We start from the raw sequence: 22,347 nt of genomic DNA, 5'->3' as shown, positions 1-22,347 counted from the left end.
TGAACAATAATAAGACTCATAAGAGAACATCCGGCTCAAAGCGTCTTATTTCTAAATCCTTACTTTTCCTATACCAAAACCCACTAAATTGGTCATAAATACTTCTCACCTGAATAAGATTGGTCCTGTAGAATGAATATAGCACAAAGAACAAACCTAAAACATTTGAACTCTTGAGAAATTTGGTTTGGGTGAGTTCTAAAGCGCCTCCCCGATCTTCTTGCATGTACTGATTTCTAAAAAAGAGGCCCCTTTAGAATTGCTTAAAATAGGCACCTTATTCTAATATGTAATGTCTACAAAATCTGGCTGCAAGGAGGCAGCTATTATTCCCTTTCGAAAATCCAAAATTATACAAAAAGTGAAGGTAGTACTTTTCATTTCTTCTATATAGCATGAGCCTCGTATTATTATGTTATACTTTTGGTCTCCCTATCTTTGGATGAAACAGAAACCAGTCAAGTGCTAAATCACAGTGAAGGGAGACTTTCTGGCAAACAAAAATTAGTTTTCGCTCTTACACCGAAAAATGTGGCAAATATTAATAGCCTAAGAGAAAATTGAGTTTGAAAGAAGCATTTTTTTTTATCAAAAAGAGAGTTTTTTTTGAGAATTCGACTACGATCTACGTGGTCGTTACAAGGCACTGATCCATTATGAAGATGTAATAAACGATAACCGCCTAATTTTAAATCAAGAATGAAAGAGGCCTACAACCCGACAACAAAGAGGCCTAAAACCCGACAAATTATTACATTATTTATAGCCTAACTTATAAATCTTGATGGCAAGTTGACAACTGCTTCTACCACGACCTCATAGACTTAAGAGGGGTGTCCAACCGTTACACCAAAGAGTGGTGGACGAACCTATAGCGACTATTTATTCGTGAAAGTAGGGAAGGATATTTCCATTAGCAAAAAAATGAAAAATTGGATATCATTCCTTAATCAGGGTCCAAACTCCAAAAATGTGAGATGCCAAAATAGGAATATGATGTGATATTATAATGGGTTGAAAATATCATATTGGTGAAGCACCAACCCAACTGATGGACTTCTGGTCACCCTTTGTGTTGATATCTCATAAAACTCAATTTAGTTGAGTGATAAAAAGTCATCCATTCAAGTTGGAGGTATTAACAAGTTAGGATGAAGGTGAAGTTAAGGTCATACAAGTGTTGAAATTAATATAACTAGGTAGGGAAAGGACACTTGACCTTCACTGCACATGGTTGGTTCATTGAGACGAAACCAATGTGGGACCTTTCTTCAATCACACACACATCAACAATGAGTGGACTTCTTATGCTCAATTTTCTTAGAATAATAAAATTTGGGTGTAATAGTGTATAGTTCTAATAGTGTGTTCCACAAAGCTTAATTTCATTATAAATAGTAAAAGCCCATAAACAATAATAACGCAGAGAAACCCGTCAAAAATATAATATTTCGTTATAGACATTGTTCTTTATTACTTTATTCTTAAGTTTTAGAAACTAAAATCTTATAGCTCCTAAAATTTTGCATAAAAGCACAAGAGACAGGTTGATTTGAACTTATCAGTCGGTCTCACCTCTCATGTGAAAGGTGAATATATATATATATGTAACATCTCTCTGCATTTGTCATTTTCGTTTAAGTTGGTGGGTTTCCAACAACAACATCCACCAAAGTTAGAGATGAAGTAGGCCCAAATCTCCACAATATCTTTCCCTCATATGAATTGAGCATTGCTTGGGTCTTCCTTCTCTCTTATTTGATGTTAACCCTAACCCCATTCAAAAGAAGGCTACTCTAATAAAACACAGAGATATAAATGGATCCCCTTTCCTTGTTTCTCTCTCATCGTTTTCTCTCTCTTTCAATGCCCCCACAGTCCCCTGTGCGTATGCCCTTCAAGGAAGCAAGAGCTGTTCTTCTATTACCTTCTTACTATAACTGGCATCCCTCATCAAGACTTGTTTTTCTGATAAACCAGTTTTCTACCCTGTTAATTATAACTTATTCTTACATCTAGTTAAAAGTTGGTAAATTTCACTTGCAACAAAAATCGAAACGCAGAGTGTGCATTTTATGTTTGATTTGGCCAGAAATATAAACAAAAAAGTCCTCGTGTTGACATTGAGATGTGTATGTACATATGAAACATCCATATTTGATACTTAGCTACTTACTAGGTCTGGCCTATATTGAACATGAGGATTAAAAAAACAAAGGAACCATGTATACGGATGCATCAATGTTTTTTTGCTATGAAAGAAGAAGATTATACGACTACACAGTAGACAATCATACAATCATATCTCATTTGGATTTGATACATCATAAGAATGAAATATGCTTATAAGTATCATAAATTGTACGAAACACTCGTACACCCTAAAAGTCATACAAATTACTCTAGAAAAGTTGTTACCGATATACTTAAAATATCAATAAGTCATAGAATTTCACTTCTATCGAGAATTTAACTGGTGACCTTCGGATTTTCGAAATAGATACTGTAGAGGCAAGATCAATATATCATATATAATGACATGGAATACAAGAGTCATTACTATGCATTGATACATCATGAATAGATAATACAAAGATACATCACGACAAATGAAACGCTGATTGCAGACATCTTAAGCCTTTAAAGATCTAAAAATAAGTTATAATTCCGGTACAGAATTTAGGACCTCCGGAAGGGAGAGCAGGTCGACTTCATTGTTATAGATGAGATTCATGCTATAGCCAAATGGAAGAACTGCCAACCATGGACCAAAAGAAATCCAACGAAGGACTAAAGGAGTGGCAGTATTGTAGTTTGGAAGTGAAAATGAGGTTAGACAAGTTGTTACTGGGTGGTGGTGGTAAGTACCACTGCCGATACAGCAGTTCCAAGATTAGGCCGTACCGTAACTTTTGTTACTGGACAAAACAATGATTTCCGTACGAATTAGGAAATTAGTGACGTGGCCCTCTACTAACCGCTCAACCCTAATAAGTTGGCCGACAACAGGAAATGTGAAGTCAGTTTTATCCGCTATCTGCCGTACACGTTATTCAAATGTACCGACAACTGATTGCCACGTATATACGATTGAATCTGATAATTCTGTACTACTGATAAACTGCACTAGCTTTACACTCCTTATGGAACTCATAAATTCCAAGTTTGTTCCGTAAGAACTCATGATTTATTTGAAAAGTTAACATGTTTCTTATCTCTACTTGGGAGGTACTGGATTGAGACATTTGTAGATTTTCAAAAGAAAATTTGTTGTTTGGACTCCCTTTCGTATAATTGACTTTTTGTTTAGACTCTTTTTTGTTAGAGTTACATTTTGGGCTCCCTTTGGACGGAATCTCTCAGGAATATTCCGTTTCTAAAGTTATACTTTGAGCAATTCCCATTTACCCTTATATAATCAATATTGCATTTTAGACCCCCTAATTTATTTAACTCATGAGTACTCTGATTTGAATTTTGTTGTGTTTTTTCTTGTTCTCAAAATCATTTGAATTGGTTTTTAGTGTTAGTACATATAACTAAAATCAATTAATAATTACCATGAGTACTTGTGGGTTACTTACTTAGGTTGGGTTAGGTTAATTAGACGGTAAAATAGTATTTTTCTCTCTTGAAATGTTACATCTAATTTTTTGTTTGAAAAAGGGAGTCCAAAATGCAACTCTGTAAAAGGGGAGCCCAAAATGCAACTCTGAAAAAGGGGAGTCCAAACAGCAAGTCAATTATACGAAAGGGGGTTCAAACAACAAATCTCACATTCTCAAATGTCTGGGGCATTCAAATCCAGACATTTGAGGATCCTGAAATGTCTCAAATGTCTGAGGCATTCAAATCTGGACATTTTCAAATCCTGAAATGGCCGAGACATTCAAATCTAGACATTTACAAATTTCCGAATGTCTGTGGCATTCAATTAAGACAAAATGTCCGCTAACTTTGGTAGACTTCATAGTTTGATGGATTTTGTGAAGGATTTGGGACAAATTTGGAATCCAAAATGCCTTTACAAAAACAAGAGACATTTGGAGTCCATCATGTGATTAAACAACAATAATAATACTCCCTCCATCTCAAATTAAGAGACTCAGACCTAAATTCCTATAAATGTTTCACATATTTTTTCTTCCACTTATACTCTCATTTGATGCTCAGATTAGTGAGATTCCTCTTTTTGGTTAAATTCAAATTAAATTTCTTTACCAAAAATAAGTGGAAGAAATTTAAATTCTATTTAATGCTCAAATTATTTTCGGTAACAATCCAAATTGTTCATGCCTTTGGATGGTATTTTTACTTCTAAATTGGATGTTATTTTTTCTTCCAAATTAGATTGTTACCGAAAATAAAATGCTTAAGGAAAAATGTATAATATAGAGATAAAGTGGATGTCCAATTACTGCACGGAGAGATAATAGACTATACGTTTGAATCCACTAAACCCAATTGAGATGGGTTTGACACAATTTTGATGTTTTAAATGGCCCCAAGGTTCCCTACATTCTCGTCTAATATTTCACATCACAAAGATATAATATCAAGATATAACATGAATTAAAGATCACGAGCTAAGAAATTCTGCAGAATCTAAAGTTTTTGTGAAAACTTATATGTTCCATCACCATTTTTTCCTTTGGGAGTCTACAAAAAGAAGATCTTGTGTCTCTCTCTCGTCGATGAAAAGAAAAATCTTTTTTTTTTTCTACTTTTTCGTCCACCACCACCACCACTTCAAGCCACTATTTTTTTCTCTCTCTATCACTCTTTCTCCTCCTCTCTAGCTCCATCTCCTTCCTCATCCCCTCTGTCGGAGCAGGTTGATTAGTTTGGAGAGAAACTTAAACCAGAAGAAGTCGAACGACATGTTTGGAGATTTTCCCATCAATCTTCATTTAGGATTATGGTGTTCCTTTTACTTGAATGAAAAACTTTTGCTGTAAGAAATTATTTCAAACAATCTATATATTTCATTTCAAATTCATTGATGTGGAGTCAAATATTGATCAGCTTCAACCAAGTCAAGAAGTCAACAGATTGACCAGAATACATATGAGCAGACCATAACCTGTGTCATTAGTAAGGTGAATCCGACAAAACCCTGCAACCTGAACCCTGGCACAGGATGTCAGCGTGAGTCTCCTAGACACCTTGAATCCTGTTTTGGTTTAGAAATGAGTCAGGAGAGGAGGCTAAGTCAACCCTGGATCCACGAAATAAGAGAGGTCCGCGGAAATAAGTTCGACACCTTGAGTTGCGTATTGCCTCAGAAAGTGGATCTGAGATAAGATTTACCCGACCTGAATCCCGACCTGAGGTCTGGAGCAGAGAGATCAGTAAAATATGCCCAACATGTCTAAGCTCAAAGAAATGCTCGAGTAGAGTTATGTGATTTGGAAGGCTAAGGCATGCACAAAACCACTTTCTACACACAAATCGTTAATTGTTATAGGATTCGCCAGTGCTAAAAGACTCACATTCGTGGGACATTATTCTCCTACTGGTCATCAACAGGTGGCTCTTATCAAAGTTGATGTCTTACCACCAAATCATCCCAGTCGAGCATCATGATCAACCAACCAAGTCTATATACAAGTATCAGGTTTGTCCTAACAAAGGAGGGAATGTTCGATTTTTAAATTATATAAACTTTGAATTCATTTACTTGAATTGCAAAAACACCCCACATATCAGTGTTGTAGTGGTTTCTGACGGTTTGTAGACTCTGTTTCATCTAATGACACAAGAAAAGTTCATCATCTGATTATTGATCCTTCATAATCAAAGAAGATAACCAAAAACCACTTTTGGACACCATCCACTAAATAGGTATATTTTTGGAGGTCATTTTTGTAACTACCATCAAGAACATATATATATATATATCGTTTAAAAAAAAGAAAGAGTTCAAATTTTATTATTTCAAAAGAAAAAAATCATCGCCAACACTTGAAGTCCCGAGTTCGATCCCTAGAGAAGTGGTTAAAGTGGACATATCCTCCAAAAGTCCTTGCTCCCTTGAAGTCCCGAGTTCGATCCCTAGAGAAGGTGAAATTTTTGGGTTATTGAATTTGGTTTACTAGAGTATGAATAATGTAGTTGGGTTTTAGGCCTAAGTTTAGTTAGGCTTTAGGAATGTTCTTGTTTATTTGACAGTCTCGTGCTTATCACATCGCAGTCAATTTCCAAAGAAAAAAGAAAAGAAAAAAATCATCATCATCTCAAAAGAAAAATAAGAGGTTGGGAGAAATTGGCATAGATCATTTCATGGATACACGTACACCCATCAAAAGTTCAAAACCCCTCCACTTGCCGATTGCCACCAATCCAATCACTAAAATGTAAGGTAGTTATTCACACGAGCCCGATAGGGTCATCTTTGTAATTTCCATATTTAACTTCAAATATAACTGCAAATTTGCTAAATTGTACAACTTACTCCAACTGATTTTCATTTAAAGAGAGAACGTTTAGAGATGGGTCTCCCTCAGAATATGAAGAATTGAAATTCTCACTGTGAAATTTGAAATCAAGATTAACTCCATCTTCTTGTATTAGCATTTCTAAACTTTGAAAGGGTTTCTTAATCTACTTTAGTAATTTCAAGAATGCAAGATCTAAGATCAATACAAAACAGAGGAGTTGAAGGAATTGGTGGTAGAATCTTTGGAGGAAGTGAAAGAAGATTATTATTAAGACCATCATTTCAAAATCAATCACTAAAATGTCCTCGTTGTGATTCATTAAACACAAAATTCTGTTACTACAACAATTATAATCTCTCTCAACCTCGCCATTTTTGTAAAAATTGCAGACGTTATTGGACAAAAGGCGGTGTTCTTCGAAATGTTCCGGTTGGTGGTGGTTGTCGAAAATCAAAGAAATCGAAACAAAAAGCAGAGTATAATAATAATAATAATCATGATCTTGTTGATGAAAGAGTAAGTACTAATAAAACGGCAAAAACTTCATCTCATTCTAATAGTGATGAGAGTTCTTCTACTAGTCTCAATACCACAAAAACAGAGGATCGATCAACTTTGATGTTGAAGTCTAATCTTGGGTTTTCTCAAATTACCCATGATCAAAACCCTAACCCTAGTTCAGTTATGCAGTTGGGTAGTCTTGAAGATGGGTTATTTCAAGAATCTGAAAGTTTTAGTAGTTTGATGATGATGAATGGTTCAGAAAATTCAGGATATTTAGGGTTTAATCTTGCAGATGTACCGCCTTTTGAGTTACATAATCAAGAACATCAGCAACAAGAAATTCCAAATAGAATTAATTCAGATTATGAAGGATTATCATGTGATTTACCAGTAATTGATCAAAGTTATTGGAATCAAAGTATTCAATGGAATGATAATGATCATCCTCTTTACCTACCCTAAAACCATTCATTAATATTGATGATTAAGAGATGATCTACGAAGGTGTGTTCAAAAAAATCTCTGTAAATTTGTAGTAATTTTTCTTTTATTTGTTTTGTTTGAATTTTCTAATGTTGTGAAACTGACTTAATGATTGTAATTTTTATTTTCTTATGTTGTTTTTAATTACTCAAATTAAGATAGGCAAGTTGTTTAAGTTTGTCATAAACAAACAAATTTTTCCTAATAAGAACGGTCACAATTACACGACAAGATTCTATCTTTTTGAACCAAATTTTTACTAATATTGGCTCATATTTCGATCGTGATGCAGAATATTTGTAGTTGAAAGAGGAAAAATACTACTCTATGTCTCATTGCAAAATTCAATTAGAATGGTTATTTTTTTACCTTTGAGTATAGGTGTCAATCCTACATGGTGTTCATATTAGAACTATGTGTACAAAGGTATCACTAGAAGACTTGCTATAGTATTAGGAGTATAATAGAAAGTAATAAGCAATTAAAACTGCATAGGTGATGGTATGTCTGAAAAAGTAGGTCGAAATCTGAAGTGGACAGATAGATTTGGCCATGTTTTTCTTTGTTGATTAGTTGGGCAAATTTTACCTTTCAGGTCGGATTTTCTTCCAACTTTTTTCTATTTACTCTTGTTAAGTTGATCCCTTCAGCAAACTAGTTTACTATTGTAGACTGTGGTAGTTGAATATGAAGAAACAATAGAGGAAGAAGAAGAAGATGATAGGAATGAGAGGAGGGGTTAGGATGATGGGAAGTGGTTTGTGGAGGTGGACCAATGCAAGTGTATATTGTCAACTAATGAGGGAGGTGGTGGTCACTGTCTTGATGAATAAGAGTGGTGATGGGGAAGGGGAGGTTTGGCAGTTTTCAATGCTTATCTCCCGTTGTAGGTGCAAAGTTCTACACTTCATTAAATTCTTTAGAGAGAGGAAGGGAGATTTCCCATTTCAAATACCCAAGACATTGGTGTTGATTATAACGTCTAACGCTCTCCGATATACATTATTGCACTAACTTTAAGCTTAGCGTGTGGAAAAATAATGAGAATACCGAGGTCAACAGTTTCTTAACGTGATTGTGCCAGTGTTCTCTTAAGAAAAAATTTCATCAATCAAACTACGTAAATCTTTTGTGTCGACGTATGATTGTTCTATTCTTTATTGCTTTTCTTGATTGTCCTCCATAACAACTAAATAGAGTGCCTATTAATTTATGGATTAATAGCAAGTCAAAATATGGTTAGAAGACTTAAATGTCTTAAGCTTATCGCTTTCCATCTTCAGGGTGGTCTCAAAAAATTTCTACTATAAGCCTCTTATAACTTTTCTTCTTGTGGTTTTGATATGGGCCTTGCTTCGACATTTCTCTTTCTGCCATGGGTGCTTTAAAACTTATATTGATAGCTTTTTATAAAATAATATGAAGATGATCAACTTTGGCTTATCTTAGCCTTTTATTGACAACAAACGTATTGATTCAAAATTGTAATATAATGATAACAAACAAACACATAAAAAATTGCTTACTTCTCTCCACATTCTAACAATATATGAAGTTACATCTATAAGAAACAAACATACGAGGATCTAACAACACAATACTTTAGTGAGGTATTTATAATGATGATGATGATGATGATGATGATGACTGAATATGCTGATGAACTAGGGATAAGTAATCAGAACCTACAACAACACAACCTCCACATACGGTGCTTCCATAATTGACTCCGTTCCGCCTTTACCATTTTCACTGGGCTGCTACGCCACTCTGTATTTAACCTGTAAAGTTATAGTAAAAAAGGATTTGCTTATTTGGATGACATGTAGCACCCTTACTTTATAGGGGTGCTACTAGCAAAAATGAGGGTGCAAATAGCAGCACCCTTATAAATACCTAAAATCTTTTAACCCTCCCTACCTCCTTTATCTTCTTTTCCTGTTTCTTCTTTACCCGAGATAGTTGAAGTGGGGAGTTTCTTAGTGAAAAAAAAAAGGCTAGTGAGAGAAAGTGAAGATTAAGGGGGAAATCAAAGGGGTTTGCTAGAGAATTGATTTTCTTCTTCTTTGTGGTCCATATCAGGTAGGTTTCTTCTTCCCTAGGGTTTATATAGCCCTCTTTAATTTTTAACCTAGTTTTGGATAGTAGTACTATAATAGCTTTGAACCATTGTTGTTTGCTAGGTTATCATCAACTTAGAACTAATTAATGATACCATAGATATATATTATGATTAGGAACTAATTACAACAACAACATAGTAACCCTAGATCATTATAGTTATATTAATGGAGTATACATATACCCGGACAACGACCTAGGTTATTTACGTTTTATAAATATGGTGTATATATACACCCGGACAGCAGCCTAGATATTAAGAATTATTCGTGTTTATGTTATTGTTATTGATAATTGATTGTATGAGATTATTTGTGTGGTATTGGAGCATGAGTGCTACCAATAGTTGTGTGTGATATATTGCTTTAGGTTGTTAACCTAGAAAGCATAGGCTAGTCGAAACCAAGACTGGTTGGCTCGACATGTGAGTCGATTGCAAACACTAGTTATTTATGTGATATTAGATAACTTGGTGGACCATGATCTTGAGTTCCGTTAATGGAATGAACTAAGACTGGTTGGCTCGACATGTGGATCGATTGCAAACACGGGTTTGTCAATGTGATATTGGACAACCCAGTGGACCAGGGGTTTGAGTTCAAATATGGATTGACGATTGTAATCCATAAGTAATCGGTGGTTGGCTCGCTTCCTGCTCATATGTGCTCGTGTTGCACGGATCCCCTTTTTGGGTAGGTATCCATAGTTGATGAAGAGGTCTAAGTCGATGCAAACACAAGATCATTCTTGTGGTAATTACTTCTAGTTTGAGAAGTAATTACCAACTAGAGGTTGGCTCGCCTCCTGCTCATATGTGAAGTGCTCGTGTTGCACTGTGCTCGTGTTGCACGGATCCCCTTTTTGGGTGGTATCCTTTGTCTATTGAGAGGTTTAAGACGATGCAAACATGAATGGTAAGTGACGCCATCTCGTGGACCTCAAAATTGGTTATGCCCCTCCAAAAGGGAAGTTGTATTGTATGAATCTCTTCGACCGTGTAACAGGTTGACTTCAATTGTGTTAGCACGAAAGGTGTAACATAATGGACTGTTATTATTGTTCTGTTGTTCGACACTTGGTTTTGTGTTGAATTGGTCTATTTAGACCTTAGGTAATTAGAAATCTACTAGCTGGGTTCTGACCCAGCCTACTATTTTTCAGGTGATAGAGATCGGGGAGCGCCACCAGCTTGATCCCAGTTCGTCAGCTCAGAGCTTCTTTCTTAGTTTTCGCTTTCGAGATTAGGTAGTTATTTGGAGTTTCACTTTCTAGATAGTTATTTGTTTCATTCGTTATTGTCCGACCTACGTGTCGATGATTCAGAACCATTGTTTGAGTTAAGAAAGTTTAATGGATTTCTTTTAGATGATTTATTGATTCTTATGAGCTTCACATTTGATATTATTTGTCTCTTTTGATGGATATATCGACTATGTTTACTGTTCTGCGGAGAAATGCTTTGAGTTTAGGTTTTCATGGCGGCCGACGTGGAAATCTAGATTTGGGGCGTTACATGACAATTCTATGAAAAAAGTTCCTTATTTACGGTTATCTATTTTTGACCATTACTCAAGTGATTAAGGAGTTAATTTGGCTGAAAACTCACAAGTACAAGGAAAAAAGTGTGTGTGTGTGAGTTGGGTGGGGGTGCTCGTAAAGTCCCCCAAGGTAGACCTAGCGAGGAAGAAGAGTTACATGCAAGCGAAACTACTTGGGATATGAACTATGAAGTCAATTTCACGAAAAAATATTGTGCTGATTGTTGATGAAAACAAATACGTGTTTTGGGCGATGGAATACTTAATTAATAGACACGTGGTAGATATTGTACTTACACAGGGAAGGCAAACGAGCGTGCACTGGTTGTGCTACTATCTGAGCGAAGAGAGATACTACCAGAGAAGGGTATAGCTCCGGAATAAGATATTGGACCTGATAGAGGGCCCACAGACGAGAAACTCGACTCCCCGTATCCTTGTTGATTAAGAAAGCTTCGGCTTGATGCTGTTCTATTGTCCTGTATATCTTCTTCAAGAGTTGACTTCATTAAAGCTTTTAGAGCTTCAATGTCCTTCTTTTGGATAATTTCATCTTCTTGACTCCTATCAGTAGTAGTAGGTAAGGAGTCAACATTCGTGGTGATGATCTGACTCTCCATCTCAGTTTTCAACAAAAGCTCGCTTGCTTGGTTGCAGTTGTTTGATTCCTCTTCAACAGCAGAGGGGAACAAGGAATTCACTGTTTGTCTCGAATCATCAATTTCCTGTGATTTTTCAAAATCAGAATCTGTAAAATTGCTGCCGTTTTTTACTCAAAAAGGAAACTATAAACCCAACTTTGAAAAACTACAAGTAAATGTAGTGTCGAAACAAGTTCTGCTTTCAAATTCAGACATATTGTATAGCTTAAAACTTATCTTTTTGGGAGAGAGACTCATTTTAGGATCTAACTCAACCAGTTTAGTATTTTACGAAATCATTTTCCATTTCATGGAAAGACGAAGTATTTGCCATCATAAAAAAATTTAAGTGAATGACTAATCTAACGGTAGCGAAAGAGTACCTGGTCCAAATGTCGTTGGTCTTTATCAACATCAATGTTGTGTTGCTCCTGAAGGGAGTCGTCCGATTCTTCCACCAAAGATTCATTTTCAAGATTGAACTTCTCCTCCGAGGCCATGCTTAGAGTAACATCTCTTTCGTCGAAATGAAGTACCTGATCAGATTGCCGTTGATCTTTGTCACCATTAATATTGCAGGTTTCCTCTAGTAAGTTGTTGCACTCTTGCACATGAAATCTGTTTTCAAGCTTCACCTCGTCGGAGACTAAACTCAATGTCGTACCGTGAACCTCATCAGTTTCTATCAAAGCCTTGTCAACGGAAGGAAGACCTTCATCAATGCAAATATCCTTAATGCCATTATAAGGTCCCTCTTTGAAACAAACCATTAGCTCCGGCAGTTCACACTCTGTCACACTCTTATCGGTATATGAATCTGCTTCATGGAACAATTTAAGATCACATGGAGGATCAATAAATGGATTTGTATAATCTCCAGTGTCGTTATTTATGCTGTTTATTGAATCTTCACCACCCACCAAATCAGTGTATAAATCAGTTCCTTTATGAGATAGTTTGTCATTGTATGGAAGATCGATAAATGGGTTAGTATAATCTCGAGCTCTATTTTCTATTCCGTCTGTTAAACCTTCAACACCTATTAAATCATCCAAAGTTGGGAGCTTTCTGAAACCATCTCCATTTTCTTCCTCACTATGTAACAAATGTTTTTGTTTATCAAAGCTTCCGTTTCTGAGATCATCATTGTTCCCTTCCATCAAAGTACCATTATCTGCCTTTACTTTTCCAATCTCTAAAGCGTCGTTCAGAAATTTTGAGTCAGGAGCATGGTCGAGAAATGAGTGCTCGTACATGGTATAAATACCTGGAAGAAAAATCTGAGTTCAGTGTCTTCAAACAGAGAACTATAAAGTATTTAATCAAGCTAAGATTATAACAGAGGATACTTATATACGTAGAGAAAACACAACATCATAAGGTATTTGGTTGTTTTGAAGGACAAAATAACACCTCAAGTATAAAAACCAAAGAAACAAAAGAAATAACATCCGCAGAAATACAAGACGTTGGGGAGGGATCGGGTTGGAGTAGGACAAGAGCGGATGCCCGATTCCCACTGATTCGAACCAAGTAACTATTAGTTTCACTACCACTTATATGATTACGCATATATATACCCATATAGATATCCATCTGTTTACATATATATATGTACACACTACAAAATTCTACTCTAATAATTCAACTCCAAACATTCAAACTTTCTTACATAAAGACTAACTCGAGGGGTTCGACGTGGGATCGGCTCGGGTGGATAGGCCGATCCAACTAGTTAGAGAAGCATGTCTAAGAACTAAGATACAATTTCACCATCACACGATGAAAATCTAATGAAATTGTTACAATTCTTTAAACTAGGCCTAGATGGTCGGAGATCTTGTGCTCTTAATACCTGAATTACAAAGGAAGATCAATTTGTTTATATGAAATAATGAAAACCACAGAATCAAGGCAAGCACTTTAATGTTGAACCAAACCTAATTATAATTCCATGGCCGACATGCGGTCTCGATGGCTCTTGTCTCTCTAATGCCTTTCAATCGAGTAACTAAGTGCTTAAGTCAACCTATATCACATAGTAGCAAACTTATAGCATCCAATCAAGCTAAGGATTAAAAAAGAAAACAAATCAAGTTGCTTACCAACTAGCTAACATAAAAAAGTCAAAATGAAAAGAAAAGGTGTACTCAAATACAACCAAGAAAGCAATAAGAAACAAACAAACATAGAATATTAAATTCCAAATCAGTAAAGAATGGTAAATTGGAAGGCAACATTATTCAACTAATTGAGGAAACAGCAACCCCATTTTTGAGCAAACCTAAAGATAGCATTTTCATATCTCCTCTTTAAACACATTACCCATTCAAAGCAAATCAAATTTTGATCAAAAAGAGTTAAATGGTAAAAACCTATTGGATCTAATAGAACATTAGACTCAAAATGAAAAGGTTGAATCTTACTAGATCTGAGACAAAATCAAGATATGAGAAAAAACCCTCTCAATATGATCCTACCCAATACTCATACAAATTATACAAACTAAATAGAAATTCGAAAATGACTGAGTCTGATTGATCTAAGTTCAACCTAACAATATAAACAGCAACCCAAATAAAAGAAGAAGAAGAATATAATGGATCAAGTAAACAAAAAAGTACCCTTTTATTTAGTCAGTCTAAACTCTAAAAAAATACTAACATCTCCTTTGCTTTAATCGATTTGTTTTATCTGCAAAAATAAAAAAGGAGAAAAATGAGAACGACCCATCTTCCAAAATCAAACATTGAGTAGATTCACGCCACTAAAAATCAAAAATTAAAATTATTGAATGAAGAAAATCAGAGCAAACAAAAGTACAAACCCCAAAATGAAAGTGAAAACCTTTTGCTAGTTTAAGAGAGAGAAAGTGGGTTTGTGAGATTTAGAGAGAGAGAGAGAAAGAAGACGATCCCCATAGAAGTACAAGGTGCATTGATTTAGTTGCCCTAGGGGGGAAAAAACAATTAAAGTCAAATAGTTTATAGGAGAATTTATTATTCAAGGAACGGCTATTAGTACTTCAGAAACTCTCCCTAATTAAGAGTGGCTCAGTTTAATGTCAAATAATAAAAGAAAACAGAGAAAGCTTACTGAATCATTCCTGTACTAGTATTTCAAAACTTCGGATTTGACTCTCTCTATCTTCTTCTTCGTTCTTCCAAAATTACAACTAGCTGAATTCATTCATTTGAGACTAGTTTTAGAAAGAGAAAGAAAGAAAGTTCCTGATCTTTTTGATTCATTTGAGACTAACGGAAATTGGCTGGCTGAATTTCAGTCTGAGTTGGCCGGAAATCTGATTACATCACCGGGAAATTGACGGGTAAGTCACCGGAAGGAAATGACAGAGAAAAATGGAAAGAAAATCTCAGCAAGTGACTCCTGAGAAAAGTGGTAGAGCAGTTAACAATTTGGAAAATATTTATGGGCCCACAAATAGTGGGACCTATTTTGGTGAAGATGATGAGTGTTGGGTCCTAGAGATTTAGGTTAAGAAATAGTCAAGAGTTAATCGGACGGGTAGGATGACTACAAATAGTTGGTAAGTGAGTTGGTGAGAAGGGTACCCGCCATAACTTTGGGGGAGCTCTGGATCTGTATTGCACTTAATAATACTACTAGTAGTAACATCTTTTACTTTTAAAAAGAGGGTGCGGTTAAGTAAAGTAGACATTTTTAGTGGTGCTTATCAGCCCGGTCCGGACCAACCTGTTGAACCTTAAATCCCCGTCAGTGTGGGACAGAGACTGGGCCTACTAAATTTCGGGACCAGATGGTTTTCGACTAGGGTTGGGTTGGGTCTGGCCAGGGCAACAAATTGAGTTGGTCCGCCTGTAATTTTTTCTTAGAAGAAATAGTAGCTTTTAATTTCTTCTTTAAAACTTCAAATTTTTTTCTTTAAATTTTGTTATACAGAGAAAAATAATGAGAAAGTGGATAAATAGTTAGTGTCTGAGAAAAATGAAGGTACATGAATACTTGTAAGTGTCCGGGAAAAAAATTGAGGCGAGCCAGTATGGCGGTTTGAACCCCAACTTAGGGTCACTGCCACTGTGCCATACTAGCCTGCTAGGTTCAAAATCAAGCCCATTCTAAAACCAAGATAATATCTAGGCTGGTTTGGCCCATCTATTGAACGTGCCAAGTTGAATCGCGCCGCCTCGATAAGCACCACTAGACATTTTGCTTTGACATTGTTGGTATTTTAGCTTACTCAGAGTGGAGTTGAGAATCAGGCGGATATGGACTACTCGGAGAGTAAGAAAGCTACTTCATTTGCATTTTAGAAATGTTAAGTTCTTTCCCCTTTGTACTTGTTGACATGGATGTGAATCGAATGATCACGAGATAGGTTCAAATCCATCTCTGTACTTGGATGTCATTCATGTATGTTTCTATTATGAAAAGATAATAAATACATATTCCACAATTTAATATATACACACAATAAATGGTGGAAATGAACTATATGAAGACTTGATTACCTAGTTTGCTTGGGTTGTCAACGAAGTCAGGTTCAGACTATCAACAAAAAGTCTAGTGAGAAGAAGTTAATTATAACATTGTCAAGTAAAGTTTCCTTTCCGTCCTAAAGGCTACTTAACCTCCTAAGTTCAATAATTCTATTTTTATGAATGAGGCACCTAGTATCTCCTCTACCCTTAAACCATTGTAAACCATCCAAGGGATCATTTAGAACCATCTAATACATCTAGAGTGCTATCTAAAACAATTCAAAAGTAATCTAAAAGTAGTTATTGATGACCTTTGGGGAATTGTGGGTTCATTTATGTGTCTCTTATAGTTCTTTTCAGAGTAGTGTTTATGTGTGTAATGTTGTTTACACGGCAATATATATGAGCTAATCTCTTTTGATGCATCCAGGCCATATTATGGCAATTGTGTACTTATTCCAACTTAATATGATGTAAAGAATGTATACTCCAACAAATACGCAATGAACCTCTGGATCTAGGCATGTCCACCACGACATCTGTATTAAAAATGTTTTTGGCTAGTTGGAGTCGAGCGTAGATCTTTGGATGAGTTACGTGGTGTTTTATTATTCTCACTGTCAAAATCTGACTCACTTGACTCGTCTGAACCAAATAGTTTCAGAATCACCTTAATCAACCTTTTAGACGAGTCTAAGTAAATACTCTGAAATCTGACTCGTGTCAATTCAGACGAAACGAGAACATTTGGTTTCTCGTTTCTACTTGATGGGCCCTATCCCATACCCATATTGAGTATTTGGGTTGGATTGAGTTAAGTAAGCACAAGGGGAGGGGATATCAATTGGATATCATTGGATTTCAGATGGGTTTCTGGTTCACTCCTCTGCCCCCATCTAAAATAGCCTTATCTTCTTCATCACCAAAATCTGAAAAATTAGACTGCTGGGTTGGGGGAAGACGACGATGAGAATCCCTCTTCTACCACAGACTACTACTCATGGAAGACACACTCCTCTGTTTCTGCAACTCCATTACTAACAAGGTTGGCGCCAATGGAGTCTTCCCAAAATCCCACTTCCTCCCTCTTTCAATTTCACCAAACAACAACAACAAAACCCTTCTTACCCATTGTACAATTCTCTCTTCTTCTTCTTCTTCTTCTTCTTCTTCTTCTTCATCACCATCATCATCCAAAACCACCATCACCACCCGGATGCCTGTTCTTCTTCCCCAAAAGCCATTTGAAACCCCAAATTTTCCTCCCCAACAACCACCACCACCACCACCAGACCCACTTATCAACTCTTCCTCCTCCTCCGACCCAAATGGATTCGGAGACAAAATCATATACTTGGAATCCATTGGTATCGACCTATTCTCCCTTATCGAAGATTACCCACTTATCCTAACCTCTTCTCTCCACGACATGAAATCCACCATTGATTTTATGCGCTCCTTGGGTTTTACTACTCTTGAATTACGCCGTATCTGTGGTATGTGCCCTGAAATTCTAACTTACAAAATTTCAGACATCGTCCCTGTCTTCACTTTCCTCTTCAGAGAAGTTAAAGTAACTGGTTCAAATCTCCGGCGAGTCATAAACCGCCGACCCAGGTTGCTCGCTTGCGACGTCGCCACCAGACTCCGACCTACCCTTTACTTCTTACAGAGTATTGGGATATCTGAAGTTCATAAATACACTTCTCTGTTATCTTGTAGTGTTGAAGATAAGTTCATACCCAGGATTCATTACTTTGAGAAAGTTGGGTTTTCTTACAAAGATGCCATTTTCATGGTGAGGAAATTCCCGCAGCTCTTTTGTTACAGTATTAGACATAATTTTGAACCCAAGTTTGAGTATTTTGTGGTTGAGATGGGGAGGAAAGAGTTGAGTGAGTTGAAAGAGTTTCCTCATTACTTCTCTTTTAGTTTAGAGAATAGGATAAAACCAAGGCATCGATGCTGTGTCGAAAATGGTGTTTGGTTTCCTCTTCCAGTAATGCTCAAGACAAGTGACACCCAATTTTATCAAAGATTGGAGGTATGTCGGAGTTCTTCACCACCTTTGAAAACTTCTCCTTTATGGTGTATCACTTCAAATTCTATTAAGAACAATATCAATTCAATTTCAAGTTAGTTCCTTTTTATCGTTATTGTTTCCGAAAATGATGTAATTAGCTTGCTTGTCATGGTTGTAGTTGCTGGGTAGGTGCTTAAAAATATATAAATTTGATAATGATCTTTCTTCGAGGCTATATAACTTGTGTGGAAGTCATAGTTGATTGATAGACAACATAATCTCACGACCTTTGAATATGGAGTAATTGCAATTTAGAAACCTCAAAGAACTCGTTACATTCTGTCTGTTCCGTCGCTATAACGGTAAATTTTCATGTGAAGGAACCAATTTTTTCAGTCAAAGGATTACTTGAACGTTTAGCTCCTCCCTTTGGTGACACAATAGGGATATGATGTATATAGTGATGCCTACAAGTTCTGTCAACAAGCCAATTACGGGATCAATATTGTGCGCAGCCGAACGAGTTGGTGAATTGATATCTAACTATGCTATTATTCAAAAGAATTACCTCTGTGCTCCCTTTTGTCATCCCACTCAGCCACAAGGATCTATAGATAACAGCTTACCTCACTCATTTAGGCTGTCTTTATTTTTTCCTAGTATATGTATTATCTACCCAGTTTTTACACAGTGATGAAACTTGTTCTTCTACGGGTTGTTCGGTCTCCGTTTCTTTTTTTCCGAGTTGTGGATCCTCAAAGGCCAAAACGACATTGCCTGCGTGTTTTATTGTGGAATTGATAGAAAAATTCATGGGCCGAGTCTAGTTTGGGCTGTTAGGAATGATTTAGTTCAAGCAAATTACTGGTTCTTGTCAATATCATCGTTCTTGTTGTTTTACATCAGTTGCTTCTTCAGTGTGGCACAAATTGTTATGGATAGTTTAGAAGCTCGTCTTATTCTTTTTGCTGAATCGAAACTATGTTATAAACTGTAAAAGTTGGGTTGCTTGTTATTTACCTCAACAAATGCTAATTGCTAATCACCCGCTAACTCTCTGCAATAACAACTCATTCTGAATCATCTACTCGATTCAAATTTTACAAACAAATTTTAACCTTTATCTGGGCTGACATGCTTTTAGTAATGTGAATATAACATCGAAATGACTTCTCTCACTGTTTGGTAGTGGCATCTTGCAAGTGTGCGTATAGTTTGCAGGTTTTTCAAGAGATGAAGGCAAATTAAGACACAAGCACATCCATGAGCAGCTTTACTATCCAGTAATCCAGATCCCCATTGGGGAGAATTCATCATGAGATAAACACAGTCACTAGCTATCAAGATCCAACTCACAGTTTCTAACATCGGATCAGTTGTGTTACTACCATTACATTTCTGCGCCTATTGGCTCTACTGTCTGACGGAAAACTAATACTTTGCCAAGAATTCTCCAACATAGAACCACAACAACAGAAAACATGGTCACGGACCATCCCCTGTATGTCACCAACCTCCCTCCAACAACCAATACATCTTTACGGCAGACACAAGAAACACAGTCCCCAGAAAAGCTCGTCGTTAATATTAGTGCATCCAAGCCTGTATAGTAAGGCAATATGACAGCGTCTAGGTAAAGACTCGCGTGGAAGATTCCTGATATTGTGGACATATCAAACAATATGGACTTTATGGTGCCGAATAGGATATCCTGTTCAGGAGCGTTATTAGGCTGCTCAAACGCCAGGGCGGATATGTTAAGCACTTGGAGTAGGACAGGACCTATAAATGGTGCGGAGTTTATATGATGACCCTCAGCAAGGGATACAAGAATAAAAGGAAGGGCAATAGGACCAGATGGTATCCAGTATCTCCACCATGATCTCCTATTACCACCAAAGCGTCTGCTTCTGCCGGTGCTGCTGCTACAATCTTTTTCTTCTTCTTCTTCTTCGAGTTGTCGATGGGGGTGGCAGCTGTTGGTGCAGTTAATTAGGATCATCAGATCCTGAACCGTAAAGACTAGAGTCACCAGGTATAAGGTTGCTGTTAAGAAAAGAACTAGTTTGTCAACGATAGGCCGGTAATCTCCTCCTCTGGATGCGTAAGTTTTGTCGATAATAATGGTAAGGACAATTGAGAGGGTCGGTTGTTTCTTCTAGTTGCCATCTGATACATTTGAAGAATGAGATGGTGATATTCTCTAATGTCCATCCAGGGTGATGATTGCCATCACCATTAAGATGGTAGTAATTGTGTAGGAAGTTCTGCTGCTGCTGATCTACTAGCAAATAACCATGGTTCATATTGATATACTTCTTAAGGAAATGGATGTGAGATCTCCTCGAGGCAGCCTAGATATTGTGTTAGAACTAGGGTTGGTTGTGGTCTGGTGGGAGGTGATTCTCAACTGGTGGTTGGCAATTGGCATGTTGTAGCAATCCTCCTTGGATAGGAGTTTGCCTCTCAACAACCCCAAATTTGATTAAGATATATGGTTTTATGATCTATATATATACATATATCGTGTCAGGGAGATTATTGCAGTTGGGGTGAATATGTAACTCTTGCTTAGGATTCTAGAATTAGACGACAGAAAATTGGCCGGACTAAACCTGTTGATTTTCCGACCTAATCCATTCTGCTTGAACATTTTGAAACTGTCATTACTATAAGTTTATAACATAGAAATTCACTTCCACTTCTCTCCTTCTCTCACTTCATCAATAACCAAGTACCTTTCTTATTTGAAATCTAACAAAATAGCTTAATTGATTTGAGGCTGATTTTGAAGCATTTGTTTTTTTTCTTATCTTTCCTTAATTTTATTTCGGAACAATTTCAAAATATCTAATATGTTAATAAACTCTAGCCGAATTTCAAAATATCTTAATTGACCCGGAAAAATTCATGGCCAATATACTATAAGGTCCGCAATTGAAAATGAAAAGAGAAAAGATATTTTCTATTTATACTTTTTCCTACACAAATTCAAAGGCGCTTTGCACAAAAGTAGACCACAAAAGTGAAAATTTATATATTATTACATACCGTATCGAATGTAAATACTCATTATTTTTTTTTTGTTGAGGTATGTAAATACTCATTATAGTAACAGATATATTACAATTGTGGCATTATAAATTAGTTGCATATTATTAGCTCATTTGTTGAATGACTTGAAAAATGGGGCCGACTACAAGCTGCATAGTGATACGACCGGCTCGAAAATCCTAGAAAAACTTTCCCGTTAAAGAAGGACTCTAGGGTTTCAAAAAGAAAGGACTGTAGGAGCAGAAAAGGGGTGTGTAGTGTTTGTAGTACAATATATTTTATATTTTGAGTCCCTAAATTTGAAAAAGTGAAATTGTTGTGGCTAGCCTAGCTGGATGCCTGGATTACTTTAGGGATGTCTATATTTTTTAGGTCACATCCTAGGCTCTACTCATATCCGTTAGCTTTTTTTTTTTTGATGAAGGATATCCTTTAGCTAGATATGTTTTTTTTTTTTTTTTGTTGAACTGTTAGCTAGATATGTTTAGAAAAATATCAGCCACTACAATCATCCCAAAGATACTTGTTGCTCATAGTAACACAAAAATGTTCATAAACAACCAGCTTCACGATTATCATCCTTAAGAGTCAGAAGTTAGTAACTGTTAATATTGGCCACCTCAAATCCAAATATATACTAGTACTATTTCCCTTTCTCAACGAAACCCTTTCTAACAAGTCATATTTGACATTTGATCTTATTGAAGGAGGAAGAGGAGGAGCATCCATTAGCACTACAACCGATCGGTTTAACGACCCTTTTCATACAGTTTTCAACCCAGTTAATGGTTTGATTTGCTTCATCAAGTCTAAATACCGCGATGCTGCTAGATTTTATAATATAAGTACCCAACAACAATCACCATGGATTAAGAATTTTTTTAGGGGAATACGGTGGCCTTACGGTGGACCAAAATATCAGTTTGGATTTGATCTTGCTACTAATGAACACAAATTGGTTTGTATGTGGATATTAATCGGAAAAGATAAGATGGCTTATAATGTTTGTGACCTCTTGACCATTGTAGCCAACCCAGTAGGAGAAGACATTAAGTAATGAGCTTAATCAATGGAGAAGGATCA

At 36.3% G+C, this 22,347-nt stretch overlaps 4 protein-coding genes and 1 long non-coding RNA gene across 14 annotated transcripts; 3 read left to right on the top strand and 2 right to left on the bottom strand.

Moving 5' to 3' along the window:
- The first annotated feature begins 6,463 nt into the window (after window positions 1-6,463).
- On the top strand, window positions 6,464-7,658 carry LOC147552923 (uncharacterized). The gene has a single exon (XM_086672347.1). The coding sequence runs from the start codon at window positions 6,624-6,626 to the stop codon at window positions 7,404-7,406; it is 783 nt and encodes a 260-aa protein (XP_086528473.1). The 5' UTR covers window positions 6,464-6,623; the 3' UTR covers window positions 7,407-7,658.
- Window positions 7,659-8,853: 1,195 nt separating this feature from the next.
- Window positions 8,854-15,312, bottom strand: LOC147552921 (uncharacterized). 10 transcript variants are annotated; one of them, XM_086670465.1, is made up of 8 exons: window positions 14,824-15,109; window positions 14,555-14,678; window positions 14,352-14,421; window positions 13,668-13,756; window positions 13,534-13,582; window positions 12,111-12,994; window positions 11,384-11,811; window positions 8,854-9,208 (listed from the first exon to the last, which is right to left on the bottom strand). In XM_086670465.1, the coding sequence occupies exons 6-8, from the start codon at window positions 12,981-12,983 to the stop codon at window positions 9,106-9,108; spliced, it is 1,404 nt and encodes a 467-aa protein (XP_086526591.1). In that variant the 5' UTR covers window positions 12,984-12,994; window positions 13,534-13,582; window positions 13,668-13,756; window positions 14,352-14,421; window positions 14,555-14,678; window positions 14,824-15,109; the 3' UTR covers window positions 8,854-9,105. The 10 variants fall into 10 exon arrangements, with proteins under 10 accessions (XP_086526591.1, XP_086526587.1, XP_086526589.1 ...); XM_086670461.1 differs by lacking the exon at window positions 14,555-14,678 and having other exon boundaries at window positions 14,824-15,312; XM_086670463.1 differs by lacking the exons at window positions 13,534-13,582; window positions 14,555-14,678 and having other exon boundaries at window positions 13,583-13,756; window positions 14,824-15,128.
- LOC147552922 (uncharacterized) lies at window positions 9,375-10,960 on the top strand. Its single transcript, XR_015238070.1, has 2 exons — window positions 9,375-9,509; window positions 10,710-10,960. It is a non-coding gene; the product is annotated as an uncharacterized LOC147552922 (long non-coding RNA).
- Window positions 15,313-17,009: 1,697 nt separating the features above from the next.
- EMB3114 (Mitochondrial transcription termination factor family protein) lies at window positions 17,010-20,915 on the top strand. Its single transcript, XM_086666343.1, has one exon. The coding sequence runs from the start codon at window positions 17,188-17,190 to the stop codon at window positions 18,325-18,327; it is 1,140 nt and encodes a 379-aa protein (XP_086522469.1). The 5' UTR covers window positions 17,010-17,187; the 3' UTR covers window positions 18,328-20,915.
- On the bottom strand, window positions 19,601-20,212 carry LOC147552920 (uncharacterized). Its single transcript, XM_086668664.1, has one exon. The coding sequence runs from the start codon at window positions 20,210-20,212 to the stop codon at window positions 19,601-19,603; it is 612 nt and encodes a 203-aa protein (XP_086524790.1).
- Window positions 20,916-22,347: the final 1,432 nt, after the last annotated feature.

This window comes from Eschscholzia californica, unplaced genomic scaffold (assembly GCF_041429995.1).
Source record: "Eschscholzia californica isolate CP2 unplaced genomic scaffold, dmEscCali1.0.p SCAF_3, whole genome shotgun sequence".
NCBI classification, from domain to species: Eukaryota; Viridiplantae; Streptophyta; class Magnoliopsida; order Ranunculales; family Papaveraceae; genus Eschscholzia; species Eschscholzia californica.
This window is presented reverse-complemented; position numbering and strand designations above follow the sequence as displayed.